Genomic DNA, 17,145 nt, shown 5'->3' on the forward strand with positions numbered 1-17,145 from the left:
CCGGAAACCGCATCCGTCGGCCTCCGGCAAATGGCAAGTTAGCACAAAACACATCGAGCGGGACAGGAAGTCCGACGCAGTTTCAAAAAGTTGTTAATAAAGGTTTATACTGGAGGTGGAAAGCCACAAAATAATAAAAGTCCACCTCATTTTCTGCTTCTCTGTTGAGCACGGACTTTGTGTGTTTGTTGTTGTCTTTAATGCCTCACCAAAAGCGAGGGACGGCGATTCGGCGGCGCGTTTGCATTGTAGTCTGGAGTTCGCGCGCAACGGAACGAAAGTGCGTGGGGCGGCGCGGAGGACGCGTTTCGCGCGTTGGGACGCGGTGCGCAGCAGCAAAAATCCGCACATTCGCATATTCGTCGAAGTTCAAAAAATGTAACTTTTTTTCGCGTTTCGCCTCGCGGTAGCCAATCGGCTTCGAGTACGGGCCACGTCACACACAGCGTCCTCTCTATTGTCACCCCGAGCGCAACAACACGGCCAGCCGTGACAGAAAGATGATCAAGAAAGTGCTAGTAAGTTTGTTTACTTGCTTTTGAACTGTACCGAGTTAGCAGCAGTGCTTATTATTAACGCCAAAGCTATTTTTAGCTCAAATGCCGGCCGCCCGATTGCCACTAAAAAAAGCGAAAGTGCTATCACGTACCTCAAAAAAGGAGAAAATAGTTCCACGGCTGTTTAGTCCCAGGAAAGAAGTGAAAGTAGTTGGCGGTGCTCACTTTTTGTTGACTCGCTAAAGTGCTCCACTTCCTTGTTCACCAAGGGACACGCCTCCTCCGCTCCGGTGAGCACGAAAGCGCGAATGAGCGGCAACCGTTCCATTAAACACTCTACGCGGTGAAACGCTCGCGAATGAAGCGTTGCAGTTCGCCTTTTCGGATTTGGTGAGAACGTAGCATAATGCCACATGATCACGCGAGACACGGCGGGAACTGGTCGGCCACGGAGCTGCCGGACCGCAGCTGTGCGGAGCCAGTGTGAGTTGGCCAAAAAATTGAGACGTCCGGAGCATGCAGTCAAGACGCATCGCACCGCACCGCACACACATCCGGTGTAATAGTTTTCTTGTACGATGGCACTCTCATATATTGTAGCCATTGCCTTTCTGAAGAAGTAAAAGGCAACATAGAGCTTGTCTGTGTCACAGTTGATGCAGCAACGTTTCACAAAAACACACGGATTGAGAATTGTGTGTTCACCTCGATCGACGGAGGTAATCTTGCTTCACTCGGTGCTTCGTCTGTGCATTTTTGCTTCGCATTTTCAAGCATTGGGCTGAAAGTGCTGAAGCACATGCCAAAAGGTGGGCACTTCAATCATCAATTCCAGTCAATGATGATGCCCACCCCTGCTAAAGATAGCTTACAATTGGACCATTGCAGACTTGAACTGGCAGAGAGAAAACTGCCCAAAATGTGTCAGTTTCTATGTGTTACCCCGCTAAAGTTGCAGCCCTAATTATTTGCAAGAAATAAGTACTTAATTGCACTCATCCTGATAATCACCCATGCACATCACTTATGTGTATTTTTACATCCTGCAATGTTGGTGAGAAGTGCGTTTGCCTTAGAGGATGGGATGAGTGTGAATTTGTGTTTTCTGATACAGCATAATATTTGCATAGTAAGTCATCCGCAAAGGTTGACCATTTTGTGTTGTATTGCGACAAAGTAGGATACCAAAATAGTATTTTCTTTTAGTATTCTGTTAATCTTTGTCAACAAGAATCTCTCAGCGGTAACAAACACATCAGGTTTCCGGGGAAGTTTAGTGTAATCGCTTACTGCCACTCCTCCTGGGGTTGTCCAATAGACTTGCATCACTGCACACACATGCTTTGTGTACATACATATTAGTGGAGGCGACCCGTTATATGGAGCCAGTTCACTCTTGACTAGTTCTGTGTCAGACTACACACCAGTCAGTTGCTGATGCTGAAGTTTTTTTTTGTTTTTTTTTTTTAATCATTGTCTTCCTTCTTCAAATATTAGAACATTGGATGGTAAGATTTCATCTTTTCTTTTCTTTCTTTCTTTTTCCTTCTTTCTTTTTACTTGGTTTTGTCTCGACATTTTTTTGACACCGTTGATCACTTTACACTATTTATATATTTATTTATTTATATATTTATTTCCAATGTGTCTCTACAAATAACAAAACCTACAAATCAAATAATGATATAAAGTGGCAGTGAAGTTGAATATGTTTCCAGAACATTTGGTTCTTTCTAAATTTTTCTTGTGAAAGGGAGAAAATAGAACACATCAAATCATGTTTTTGTTTTGTTTTTTAATCTTGTCTTCTAATATATACAGTCTTTGCTTTTCTTTTTAAAGACAAAAAGGTTTGGTTTACCATTTGGCGTTGACTGCCGCCTTCCTCAGATGCTGTCAAACTCACAGATGCACATCAAATAATGTTTCTTATTGTCATCTTCGATTCTTATTGCTGTTTAGTGTTAGAGTGATGCTGCTTTCCATTCCAATTCCTTTTATATACAGCGGCAGTCAATGGTTAGTCCAAACGTTTCCACCAACAGTTAATCTCTTCACACAAAAGGCCACTTTGTTGTTGCAGCTGCTTTGCTTCAAAATGCAAATCTCATACTACATGTTTATAAATTCTTTGTCTGCATTCTTTCTTCGAGAACAGCTTTCACACCATTTGGTCAAGTGTGCAACTTTTTTCATTTTGTGGTCACTTAATTTAAGTAAGCATAAAGTCCAAAAGTGAGCATGGGTCATGTGTTTGGAAAGTGTTGCCTCAGTCTTTTCACCCCCCCTTCGCCATCTGCCCCCCAATCCTTACGCCTCAACTCACCCTATCCCTCTCTGCCTGTCACATGCTCTTTTCACAGCATAGAAAAGTTTCTGGATTAGGGCAGAATTAACACAAAGCGGCGACGCCACTCCAGCTACATTCCCAAACAACACTTGAAGAGGCAGAGGAGGGACAGCGGCCGAGAGAGTGACGCTACAGGGCGAAGACACTCGATACACCGCCACCTCAGAAAAACCTCCAAACTTGATAGCGAGGGGCAGACAAGTGCATCCGAGAGAGGGAGGGAGCATCAGCGAGGTGGGGATCTTCGGCCTCAAGGTCCTGAAGGATGGAAGAGAAGCAGGTTGCTGGGATCCTGGTAAGTTCAGTGATTATATTTATGCACACTTTCAAAAGCACTCAACAAATGCCCTTAGCTTGTATTTTTTTTCAAAGTTTGAAAAGTTCTAGATTAACTGAGAAGTGCACATACCGTAATAATTCATTCATCCCATTTAAATTGGATATTTGGGTTGTTTGTTCCTTGCTTCTGATCAATCATCTTCTCAAGAGGGAAATGTCAGTGAAAGGCCTGAGCTGTTGGCGAATCTATAGATTTGGCATCACTGGCACTCAAGTCACAATTTTCTTCTCCATTCTTTTACGGTTACTCTTAAGTCATCCAGTCCATCAAAAGATAACTAAAAAAAAAAAAAAAAAAAACAGACCTCAGCACTCCTCTGACATTCACACTTGTCTGAAGCCCGAGCTTCTCTCCATAATGCCATGTTGTCTATTCCTTTCCATCATTTCCGGCTCACAGACTCAAATGCAAACACTTTTTTTTTTTTTTTTTTAACTTCATACGATAATGTTATCCGTCTCTCCTGCTTGCTTCTCTCTCTCAGTTATAAATATTAGGAGGTAGTTGGAGACTTGAAGATAAGGTTCTTGGTTTCAGAGCCTTTTGAGAGCATGAGTGGATGATTGAACCACTATCTCTGACATAGTTAGAAACTGCTGAAAAGCAAATAACTTTGTTGAAATCGAGGTGAGTTTCAAAGTTTCACTTGAGCATCTTTCACCATTTGGATGATGACTTTTGAAGCAAAAAGACAAAAAAAAAAACAGGTCAGTTCATAAATACTGATGATTAGAGTTGCCTGAGCTGAGTTTACTCAATACCAACAATTCACCAAAACACTATAAAATAGTAGTAAAAATAATGAAAGGTAATTAAATTATATTAATATATATTTTTTTTTAATAGAAATGCATTTTTACAAAGAAGGCCCCTTCTTTATAAACACCTTGGGCCTAACAGTCGACTGGCAGTGGGTAGAAATATGGTAAACATGAAGTGTGTTCCTTGTGTCCGGGGGGGTTAAATATGTTAATCATTGAAATCCCCCTATGTAAATGTCTTATCAAAGTTCATTGTGCCTGACTGTTTTGTTTCACGCCATCCAAATAATATTTTTCTGAGCATAGCAGAGGTTGGAGTGTTAAAAAAAAAAGGGGGGGGGGGCGTCAAACTTGTATGTTGAGGTGAAAAACACACACGTACGCCCCCCCGCACGCACACTCCTACACACAAATGAATTGTGTGTGGACATGACTTATATTTGTGTATTAATTAATGTCTTTATGTCCTTTCAGTGATACGGTTGCATTCAGGTTAATTTTGACTAAAAAAAACATTTACAATCTCCAACTGTAAAATGAAACCTGTTTTATATTTATCTAATGCTACCACCTGCCTTGCATGTCAACTTCATACTATCTACTGGATATTGTAAAATACGGGTCTCGTTTCTGCTAAAATACTCCTCCAGTATCAAGCACGTTTGTTTTATAAGAGGTACAAAAATTGAATTCATCAGTCAGCTGCAATCAATGTGTGTGCGTGTGCATGTGCGTGCGTGCACGTGTGCGTGCCCGCGCTCCTGTCACCAACTGGCACTGCATTGTCTTCTTTTCTCTCTGTTCCCCTTTTCTCACTTGCCTTTTCCTATTTATATATATGTATTTCTTAATTTTTAAATAATTCACAATTTGATACATTTGCCCTTATTTGCGAGTAGTAATATAGTTCTGTTCTCGGTAGTACTTTTTTTTTTTTTTTTTTTTTTACACTCTGGCTGGATTAATTTATGCTGTTACAAATGGTTGGTGGATGGACCCATCACTGTAAATCTTGTTAACACACAAGGCACTCGCTTCCTGCTTGGCTGGTAGAATTCTGCCGCCTCTCTTTCTGCCTAAGCTTAATTCCCGTTTCGAAGGGAGACGCGCACCGTCAATCTTCCCACATTGGTGTCTTTGACTGCTCTGGAAGCCACCACTTCCACTGAACAGATGAGCAGTTGGTGCACTGCCACAAGCCTTTATAGCATGGATACATGTTGCTTTGTTGTTGTTGTTTTTTTACTCCCTGGTGACTTATATCCGCATCTTGTTTTTTCTCTGTAGATGTATGTATATATTAGTGGAGTTCAACTGAGGATTTGGCCGTTTTGTGAAGAATATTGTTTTTATATAGGGGTAGTACACATGAAAGCACTTTTCGTTGGTTCACTCATTTTTAACTTTAAAACTCTACAAAATACCCGAAATCTACATAACCAATTCCACCATTGTGTCTGCATATACCAAGGAAGAACTTTTGCTTTTGTCACCTATGAATTCTATTTGCACATGCCCTTGAAAGGGGATGAGAGGAGCCACTTCCAATGGAGGGAAACAAGTCCGCTGTGTTCACGCCCACAACACTGCAAAACCCCATTTTTAAAATATGCCATGCTGCACCAGCTTGCACGGATCTATGAAAATACCAAAACTTAGTCTAGCCTGCCCCTGTGCAGATTTACGTTACATCTCATACCAGACATGTACTAGGTACGAAACAGAGCCCACAATGTTGTATTGTAATCTACATAACGTGCATATTTGTTAACTCATGGACGGAAAAAGACGTCAAATGATGCATTTTTTTTCTGGTCTGGCAATGAATGTGTTAATAAATAACCAAAAAAACAAAAACAAAACAAAAATTAAAGTGGCCCTTGCAGCTTTCTATTTTTCTGTATGTGGCCCTCAGAGGAAAAAGTTTGGACACCCTTGCTGTACATTATATCAACAATTTATAATTGCTTCATTGATTTTTACCACGTTTAATGTTCTTCCACTGCATGTTTGCTTCCAAGCAAGTTGTATAATAGCGGTGTGAGTGAAAGTCCAAAACTCTAATTTGTAGTGTGTTTGTGTGAGTCAGGTCAGTCACTTATTGCTTCCAAAGTATTGAGGCTGTTATTTGGAAGTTCAAAATCAGAATTTTAACCAGTAAGTCAAATGATGGGCAGGAAGATGTACAAGTTTAACACCGGCCACATTGTTTAGATGTTCTGGGTTCAAAACATGTCATAATAAATCTTGTGCTTACAAAATAAGAGTTAATTGCCATCACACACGCCTTTTTATTTGACCATATTGTGGAAGTCAGCAATGCTGCACCATGGGTCACACACAGGAGCAGTGGGCCGTTTTCCATGGGAGTCTATTGGGGAAAATGTGTTCAGGACACCTGAGCCTGACTCACTACGCGGGATGGTGGAGTTGAACACAAAGCCATTCGGTCACAGGCCACATTTGTAACAAAACGACTCGTGGCTGCCCTCTTTTTGCAGATGATTTTTACGAGGCTGTAATTGCACAAATCCTGCGTACCCTCTGTGTGTGTTGTTTATGTGTGTGCACACACATGTGGTGTATCCCCAGGGTACCATGGCTAATGTGTGCTGTCGGCTGTGAAGTGGAAGAAAAAACAGACAAGAAATAGTGGAACCCACAACTCTTAACCTCTCCAGGGTCACAATGCACACTGACAGATGAAATATTCACATTAAGTCCTTTTTCACATTCTAACACATATTTGCGCTTAACCCACAAGATAAGTTGGGTGTATTAAAATGTTAAACGTAATACAGTATATATACAGTCTATCACAAGCTACATAATAAGTATGTTTTTCTTTGCATACCAATACACAAATGAAAGTAAAAAATGAAGTATAATTAGCAAGCATAATACATATGTAATCAGGTATAATTCGACAGTTGTCATCTCTTCCTTCCAATTTGTAATTATGTAACGGACATATTGAGTTGCCAGTTTAGTTAACAGCAGTGCTCAGCAACTGTGTTGACTGCCTCTGGGGCGAGGGCGAAGCAAACAGATGTGAATGAAGAGAGAAAGTGTTGTGCGGGCATTTGGGGGTTGAAGAGTCAGACATAATTTGTGTGGCTGATCTCACCCACCTGATTGACCAGCTGAGGTGGCGAAGCAAAAGCAAGCAACCGTAAGCAAAAGAGGTAGTTGTGAGGGCAAAAGCATTCATACAGAACACAGACACAAGTAGAAGGGATGGGAAGTGTAGGGTGGAAATTCGAACCCAAATCCAGTCTGAAAATTACTGGTCAGAGGCTTGCAGGAGACAGTTCTCTTGTAGAGAGGAGTAGCATGATATTGCTGTTCTAGATTTAAGATCCTAAGCTTATCAATACTGTCTATATGTTAACAATAACAATAATCCTAATAAGAATAAGGTCTACAAGAACTGTATGGTGTTCAGGGATGAATAGTTTTTCTCATGGATTTTTTATTTACTTTTTGCTGTAGTAATAAATAATGCCACAGTTGATGCACATTTTGAATGACAGGGTTCCTCCTATTACTTTAAAATATAAAAATATAACATTTATATAATAAAACTACAAGTATCCCAAATGCTATAAAAAGGTAATGTCACATTGGCCCCCACATTTAAATCCCCCCGCCACCAACGTCTTATTGCAGATGGAAGGATGTAAATTGAAAAGTGCAGTGTGAGAATCCATTGTAAAGAACGGTTAGGGTTTGCATTATTCAAAAATTTGGTGCCAACATTTTAACTTTTACTGCAAATGAATATCGGCTTCAAATATCGGTTATCAGCCTCCTTGACTACCGGTATCGGTATCGGCCCTGAAAAAAGCATATCGGTCTATCTCTAATATATATATATATCCATCCATCCATCCATTTTCTTGACCGCTTATTCCTCACAAGGGTCGCGGGGGGTGCTGGAGCCTGTCTCAGCTGGCTCTGGGCAGTAGGCGGGGGACACCCTGGACTGGTTGCCAGCCAATCGCAGGGCACACAGAGACGAACAACCATCCACACTCACAAGCACACCTAGGGACAATTCGGAGCGCCCAATTAACCTGCCATGCATGTCTTTGGAATGTGGGAGGAGACCGGAGTACCCGGAGAAGATATATGTGTATATATATGTGTGTGTGTGTGAGTCATCTGTGATTATCTTCGATTCATATTTCAAATTATTGCCGAAAAACCAGTGGCCAAGACCGGACCAATTGTGAAATCTTTTAGCAGTGGAAGCTTGCAAACTTCAATTGCTCTCTCCAGTTGATTGGGGCCTATTGTATGGAGAAGCAACAGAGGCCAGGCCCAGGCCTTTCTGAAACCTGCAATGGATTTGTGGCTATAGAGGCCATGACACTGTAGAACCAATCACAGGTGGCAGTGCTGGTCGCTGCCAATCGTACAGGGCAGTCAGAGCACAGGTGCCAGTACAGATTGTCATGAGCAGCATAAAAACAGCAATTCAGAGCACAGGCGGAAGCATAAGGCAGAGCCAATGACCAGGCTGGCTGACGTACATTTGATGGACAAAGGTCCACAACTGCAGAGCACATCCACTGCTGGGCATAAAAGTAATCCACCACCACCGGAACCTATTTCTTACCTACATTAAAAGGCCTGATTTGCCTTTGGACCAACTTTTTATTCCGATCAGACAGTCGTACTGAAAAATGTTCTATGATTTTCTTCCTCCTCCTCTCATTTTCTGGTCACTGGGGCTTGTTCCTACTCAAAAAGTTGTGACCTAGAAAAAAAGGAACATTGTTCTTTTCTTCTCTTGTTCACTTAAGTCTCTACAATTATGGCCAGGGCCCTGACACAGTTTTGACACAACAAGGCTCTTAAATCTCCCTCAGCTTCAATTACTTGTAGTATTATCATTTTCTACAGTGTCCAATTGAAACAATTTCAAAGCCTTTAGAAAACGTAACCTATGTGTGTGTATATAAGAGGTGGACAGCAGCTAGAGTCGTGGGATATGGTGGTGTCTGATTTTCTCAAGGCAAGACAACCCTCTCCTGCTTGCACACGCGCACACACGCATACGTACACATATTTATTAATTTTGTCTTTGCCACTTCCTCTCTCATTGACTCATGTTGCATATGAAACATTTCTGGCTTATCTGCCAATTCCAGACAATACATTTTTGAAGCATTGTGATTCACAACATTTTTGTTAAATATTAATGCACCTCAGGCAAAGGAGAAATTCAGGTTTGACAGTGTGGGCAGAAGTAGCACTCAAGAAGGACCATCTTTATTTGTCATGTTCGTGATATTTGACACCTGCATTTGACCCATCACAGTAGGGGACACATCAAACACACAGTTAGTGGCACACCTGGAACAGGGGGCTACCAGGGACTAGTTTCGGGTATTGGTGACATTACAGCCTTGTGTCCAGGGGTTGTTGGTGGTGGATGGCCTTGAAACGGCGTCCACAAATCCAAACCATTTTCAATGCCAATTTTGCCATTCCATATCTCGCTGTCATTTCCCATGTGAGAATGTAAGTCCATAAAACAGAACAATTGGGTGCTTTCTAGCCCCCCACCAAGGACTAAAAAATGGATTGGTACTCTGAGCTGCTGTTTAGTGCATAGGCATCAACAACAATCATGAACCATTTGTTACCGGAAGGCGGAAGGATGCTGCCCTCTCTTTCACTTGGGTAAACCCCAACATACAACCCCTCAATAAGATTTGTTCTAGATCCTAAGCCATGTATGTGAGCCCACCTACAGTACTGTCTATCCGCAACCTCTTGTCTGTGCACACTAGCTCAGGCTCTTTCTCTGCCATGCCGAGATCCATCTTCTGCAGCTCAGGATTGAAATGGCAAAGTGCCTACCTTTGGCTACCATTCAGCTCCCGCAGCACCTGAACCAGTGGCTCTTCTGACGGGTGGTGAGCCCATGGGAAAGGGCTCCCATGTTGCAGGCCCACCCTATGGCCCTGTCCCTAGGGGGCAAGGGAAAAATAGATTTCACTGTTTAATTTCAGATTTTCGTAGGGAATCTTTTGAGTTTTGCTTTGTCTTGTCATTCACCTAGTACTGGTTTATTCCAATTTAGACGACTCTACCGGAGCCCTAAAGTCCACAACAAATGTATTTGTTCTGTTCTTTTTCCGTCAGAATTTTATTATTTTGGAGAATATATTTACCACTAGAGTTTTACCTTGGTGTGTTGATCTGGAACAATAGTTGTTAAGTATATTTTCCCCACCCCAGACTTTAAACTCATCTTCAGTAATATTGGGCATGTCTACCTCAAGTTGTGACTAAAGGTTGAGGAATATTTTTTGCAGGTCTATATTCATATTTTACTACTAGTACCCCAATATAAAATTGTTCTCATTCACTGTTGAACAGACTGATCCAGGTATATTGTGATCTAGAGTTCTTTAACTAATTTACAATCCTGGATTTTTGACATCATAAAAAAAATAATTCAAAGGAGAAAAAACAATTCTCCTGTAAGACTATGAGAGACAGATATGATTTTATATTTTTTTTTGCCCTCCCCATGCTTTGTCACATTACAAGCGCGACAGTGACTTCAGCCACGTGCGTCCAACTTCAGTCACATGTACCTTGCTTTCATTCCCAGCAAGGGTCCCATATGTTTGTCAAAATGTGTGTGTTGTGTGCTTTTTCCAGCCTGATTTGTTCCCCTGCTTTCCCTCCGATGAGTCCTGCTCTCCCTGGGGGTCCGAGGCCGAAGCCTCACGCTATTTATACAGACCCAACAGCTGGGGCCCTCCCAGCCAAAGCAGTGGGGGTCGGGGAATGGGTAGAGAAATTATCATGGAAACTTCAGGTTAAACCAAGCGTTAGAAATGTCTGCCTGTTCACTTTTTTCATCTCAGCTTTCCCTTGGTGCTTCTTTTACGTGGGGAACCAGGGCGGCCATGTTGACAAGTATCCAGTAACATTCACATGACCCAACATCAAAGCCCCCATTTTCTCAATATATTCGCTTCTTTTTAAATTCTCGGAGCATTGATGCTCATTCATTACACTGCAAGCCAAAGATGCACATGGGACTTGGTAAACCCAATCAAGAAATGCAGATTTCAAGTTTGCTTCCAGTATACTTTAACATACGTGATCAACAAAGCCAACCTGCTTTGGCAAAACTGAGCTTTTTAAGTTCTTTTCAATCAGTGCGTGTCCTGTTATGAACCTCAACCGTGCAAATTGGTGTCCGCACTGCTCTAGCCATCTCTAAAGCTAGTCCGCCTTTACTTGTGTCATTCTGTCTTCTCTCTACTGCTCTGTTCTCCTCTCTTTGCCATTTCACCATGTGAGGTGCTCTTGAAAGGAAATCAGTCGTACGGTTGCTTCCTTCAGTTAAGGGCCTTTGTCACAGTTAGAGGTCCCATCACAGGCATGCTGGTCTAATGAGAGGTGAATGGATATTAGCCTAATTGTTTTAAGGGACGTATATACAGATTGAGGAAGATGTAATCAGTGTAGCTCCAAGTTGGGCTCATTTGAGTTGGAGTTTTTGGTGGAAATGCAGTTTTTTCACCCTAATTAAAAAAAAAAAAAAAAAGATATTAAATGACAAGTCATGGTCATGCAGTGCTGCAAACTGCTGTGTCATTCTGATTTATTATATGGTGTCTTAGTTTTATTTTTAAAACAGTGACTACATGTTTTTAAGGTATTTCATTACTCCACTCGTTGTATTTTGCGACTTTCTTTTTGGTTAAACAATCATTGATCACATTAATGCACCGTTTTCATTTGAGTCGTAAACAGTGAACGTCAGTTCAGTGAAGTATGAAAGAACATCCAGTTCATAGGAAGTGACTGTTGGTTAATATGTACAGTTAATACAACTTCAATTCCTGTCACACTTTTGTTTTGTTTTGTTTATAAAAGCTTGGCTAAACATTCACTCACTGCAATGTGATAAATAGTAACTTAGGCCATGTTTCCATTTTTCAAGTTTTGACCAAGTGTTTTATTTTTCATATAGTCCCTCTCTAGTCTTTCAAGATTAATTTAATTTTTTTTTAACAAATCAATGAAGTTAAAGGAATTGTACAGAAGGAAAAAAAAAAAGTCATTTCACTGGCATTGGGATGAAACTTTGTACCTCCAAAATAGTCTACTGATGGGCATTGAAGCTCGACACGCTGCAATGCCCAGGGAGGTATAAAATGCCTACCAAATTCACAAACACAGAGAACTAACACTTGCCCCATTGCAAAAATTGAGATGTGCCCATCTTCAGGTTGAGTGCAGTCTACTTTCTGTTACCAAATTGCCATATGTGCCGGAGGCGAAGCCATGTCTGCAGGAACAACCAGAAAGGCGCAAGATGGCCCCTAATAGTGCAGGATCATGTTGCGTTGACACAAACGTTGAGATGTGCCCATTTTTACACCGAGCGCACATGCGCCAGACTGCCAGTCTACACGAATAGAGCCCTGAGTTGTATTTTTTTTTTATTTTTATTATTATTATTATTATTTTTTTTTTTTTTTTTTTTAGTCCATGACTGAAAGGCTAGACTTGGGGAAGATCCAAAGTCACTTTAACTCTTTTACTGCCACACTTTATTAAAAAAACAAAAAAAACAAAAACAAAACCCAATGCCAGCGGATTTCGGCATTTTAACTCATTTTTCGAAGCAAACAGAATATTGTGTTCTTTTGCCACATAAACACCATTTTGTCCACAACAGTGACTTTGATACTATTTTTTGTTTAATGACGCGCCGTCAAATCAGGTTCAATGTTACAGAGGCTTTGATCATTCACGTCAGCCTTGAAGACGTTCTATTTCTTCAGATTGCGTCATGTTTCATTGTAATTTGCAGCTCTAGTTAGGGCCCGAGCAGCTATCGCTGCCATCTGCTGGCCATACTTAGTGGGCGTTTTTGATTTGACAACTATACATTTATGGCGGCATACATCGGGATTTTACTAACGTTATTAAATGTTTTTGGTGGTCAAAGAGTTAAAGTAATGGCTTGGTTGCATCTCTGAAACCCATCAAAGGGAGAAAAAAAAAATTGCTGCATTGGGTGTTGTTGGGTGCACAGATGAGATTTGTACGAACTAATGTCCCTTTGATACTGCACATAGGTGATTGCTCTGGTTGTTAACGCAGTGGTGGTGTATTTGTGTTTGACGACGTGTGCATTCACAGGCAGTGTTGCCGGTAACGCGTTACTTAGTAACGCGTTACTCAAAAAAGTTGCTTTCTAAAGTAACTAATAGTCTAACGCGTTACTTTATTCTACAAAGTAGTCTGATTAAAGTTACTGTCCAGAGAATCAATGCGTTACTCCACATTTTCATGAAGAAGGCAAACTATCTCACTATTGTAACAGTCACAAACAACTGCCGCTAACTACCAAGATGAGGCGGAAGTCATTGATCACCACACTGAATTCAGCCATGGTCTGGTCATGAATGGTTTGCACATTCAAAACAAAAGTGATGATACTTTTACTACTAGTTTTATTAACCAACAGGCACACAACACAACAAAAAAAGTGTGCATTATGGACCATAAAAGTGGTAAAAAAAATAATTTATTTCCATCCTCAACTGGTCCGTGAAGCATTATGGGAGCCAGGGGGAGTGACGTCAGACAAGTTACGTTTTCAGTAGGGGTGGAACAAAAAAACGATTCGACCGAACCATCGTTCGTCAAGGGGAGCTAAACGACCGTATCGGTTGCGAGTGAGGCTTTATGGTTTTCATAACAATAGCAAGAGTTCTGCGCCGTGCTCTACTTGTTTTGTTTACATTTCAGTAGCATCACCATTCAAGCTACTTCCGTGTTTCCGTGCTCGCGACACGGCGCGCGCGCGCGCAACGAGTGACAACATACAAATGGAGACAGTTAGCAGAAGCCGGTGCCGTACATCTCGGTATTTCCCATGGCTATCGAGTCCTCTCGGTGCACTCGGCGTTGGTACTGCGCGCGAGGCAAAAAGAATAACTCCCGTGACGATCCAATGCACGGATTCAAACGACACAGGTATGTCCCACAGCCAACACACCAGCTAAGCTAAAAGCACACTGCAAGTATCTCATTTCTCAGTTTGTGGCTCCCTGTCAATGTCTACAACTAGCATGAGCAGCAGATAGGAGAACTGAGACGTGCCCGCGATTACGACAGCCCAAAAAACAAAACATAAACAGTAGTGATTCTGTGGTCATCATCGTGTCTCAGATTAAAAAAACAAAAAAAGATGTCATACATTAACCAAAAATGAAAGTGATGACAAAAGAAAAAACAATTGTTAAATACAAAAATTGTTGATTAAAAAGGGAAATGAACTTTTGGAAATATTTTTGCATATATTAAGTGGTTAAAATGTGTTTGATAGATTTATTGTTCCATAAGGTGGCTTCATATTTCTTTTGGCTGGACGGTAGGTTTATTTCATGTCTTAAATTTATGTTTCTGAAATACTTCACAATGTGCAAATATTCTGTTTAATTGTGTTGGTGTCTGTCTAAAGGTTAAATATTTATATTTAACATTAAATTATCAACCTTTTGTTTTCCTGATCATTATTTTGAAGAGAAAAAACAAACAAACCAAAAAACAATTATAACTGTCAATAACTACTAATAAATATTTAAACTGATACATGTGTACACACTGGAATAGCGGAACAAACAAACAATAGAGGAATTTAGGGGATTTTCATTTTCAACCTGGATAGATTTTTATTTTTTGTTTTATAAAAAGTATTTACGTTACAAGAAGTCAAGAGAGACTGCCTATTTTGTTTTTCATAAAAAAAAACCTTTATTTTCATGTTAAAAATGCACTTTCAAAAAAGTATTTGGAACTCCGTTTCTACTGCATTATTTTTATGTTGAGATGGTGTTATCGGCAGCTGCTGAAAGTAACTAAAAAAGTAACTTTTAATCTAACTTAGTTACTTTTAAAATCAAGTAATCAGTAACGCAATTTAGTTACTTTTAAAACCAAGTAATCAGTAAAGTAACTAAGTTACTTTTTCAAGGTAACTGTGGCAACACTGTTCACAGGTTAGCACAGTAATTAACAAGTGCAATTAGCTGGTTTGCTGAAGAAACATTGCCTCCACCAGGGGACAATAGAATACATTGTTTGTAAAGGTTTGTGTGTGTTTCTCAGTTTGCAGTCTTTTTTTTTTCTCTTTTTTTATTTATTTTATTCCAAGCTTCAAGTGCATCATCCTTGGCTTTAACCCAAGTCCTAATGGTTAACAAAATTCACATCTGCTACAGGCTGGAGAATATGTGGGGCAGGATAAGGTCTAACTTATTGCATATCGTGTTTTATCGTGTAGTCATATGTATGTGTATTTCAAGTAAATATTTTTTTAAATTGTTTGTCTGATGGTGTTTTACTATTAACAGTGATTACATATTTGATTTTTCTACACTTGTTTGGAAATAAGAGTGTTAAAATTACTGTGTAACTAATAAATATTGTAGATGGCAACATGACCCTGGAACTGATTGATTATTTTTCCAGTGTTTTCTGTTGGTTTTTGTTTGAAAGTCTGAACTAATGGGATTAACCATATTTTCCCAGCAAGGATAGTGTGCAGCATTAGAGGTTCCGCTGTATTTGTTAAAAAAAAAAAAAAGTAAAAGATGACATTCATAAGCATACTGACTAACCCCGGGTTTTCACTGGATGCGGTTGCGGTGCGGTTGCGGTGCGGTGCGTCTTGACTGCGTGCTCCGGACGGGTCAATTTTTTTGTCAATCCACACCGGCTCCGCACAGCTGCGGTCCGGCAGCTCCGTCGCCGCCCACTTCCCAACGTGTCTCGCGGGACCGCGCGCGCGCGATCATGTGGCATTTCACAACGACAAACATACAGAAAGTCTGCTCAACAGAGAAGCAGAAAGATATGAGATTCCATGCAGCATCCTTTTTTTGGTTGTCCTTGTAAAGTATATTAATAACGAGAGTCGGGTCAGTGCGGGTCCACTCTTTATTTCTGTCTTCCGGGTCCGGCTGCCGCTCAGTACGGCAAGCGAGACGGGCACAACAAGCAATCGCGAACATCAAACTCACAATACATTACAGTCCTTATAAAAAGGATGTGCCGTGTCATATATTATTTTGTGGTTTTCCACCTCCAATATAAACCTCTCCTCGTCCATGTTCGCTGGTGTCTAAACCGTGAATGAGCACATGGCCCGGCGTCGCCCACGTCACGTTTTGCTGAAAAACTTGCGAAATAGGAGCTGGCGAGTATTTTATTCTGAAAGGTAACCGGAAATTTATTTTGAAACTGCCTCGGTCTTCCTGTCGCGCTCGATGTGTTTTGTGCTAGCTTGCCATTTGCCGGAGGCCTACCGCTGCGGCGTCCGGCAAAAATAGAAAATAGGTCTATCCTTGCGGAAGGCTTGCGGCACGCCGCAAGCCTTCCGCAGTCAACACGCAACGCACCCGCAAGCGGTGTAGACTGCACCATTCGAATGAATGGAATCTAATTGCTTGCGTCGCCGGACCGCACTGCAACCGCACCGCAACCGCATCCAGTGAAAACCCGGGGTTAGAGCTTCACAATAAGGATTTTTGATGTTATATACAGGACTACTTGTATTTTCACAAATCCATTTGCAATGTATCACTTGTGATAGACTAGCAACCAGTCCAAGATGAAGTCCACCTTTCTATCAAAAGCAGCTGAGATAGGCTCCAGCTCACCCGCAATTGTGAACATGATAAGCGGTATGGCTCGATGGATTTGAAATGAAACAAAATGTGTTTCAACTGCAGACTTTCGTCTTTACTTTGAGGGTAATTCCATCCAAATCAGCTGAACAGTGGAGAAATTCCAACAGTTTGTATATATGCCTTCCCCTCTTTAAGGGGATAAGTACATTAAAAGGCAACAAATTCAATTTCAGTTTTTAAAAATTGGTTGCAGATCCTTTGTAGTCAATTATGCTTGTTATGCATCAACATCACCAGAAGCCGGATGTCATCCATAGTGATGCTCGACCAGGCCTGTTACTGCAACTGTCTTGAGTTTTTTTTTTTTTTTTTTTTTTATCAGGGATTCAACTCATCTCAATTCAACTTTATGCGCTTTAAGAACAGGCATTGCTGTATACTGTGCTGTACATAAACATCAGTTTTGCAGTAAACAAGAAAACAAAGCAAACATTTTGAATTGCGTATACAAGGT

At 40.9% G+C, this 17,145-nt stretch overlaps 1 protein-coding gene across 3 annotated transcripts in view; it reads left to right on the forward strand.

Moving 5' to 3' along the window:
- Window positions 1-17,145, forward strand: part of slc6a9 (solute carrier family 6 member 9) — a 114,318-nt gene that overhangs the window by 37,334 nt on the left and 59,839 nt on the right. For 2 of the 3 annotated variants that reach the window (XM_077537501.1, XM_077537516.1), the window contains exon 3: window positions 2,861-3,142. In XM_077537501.1, the coding sequence (XP_077393627.1) occupies window positions 3,113-3,142 (30 nt within the window). In that variant the 5' untranslated portion in view covers window positions 2,861-3,112. Of the gene's footprint in view, window positions 1-1,861; window positions 2,006-2,860; window positions 3,143-17,145 lie in introns of those variants that run through there. The other variant, XM_077537510.1, reaches the window with a different exon arrangement.

The sequence above is a fragment of the Festucalex cinctus genome, chromosome 1 (genome assembly GCF_051991245.1).
Source record: "Festucalex cinctus isolate MCC-2025b chromosome 1, RoL_Fcin_1.0, whole genome shotgun sequence".
NCBI lineage: Eukaryota > Metazoa > Chordata > Actinopteri > Syngnathiformes > Syngnathidae > Festucalex > Festucalex cinctus.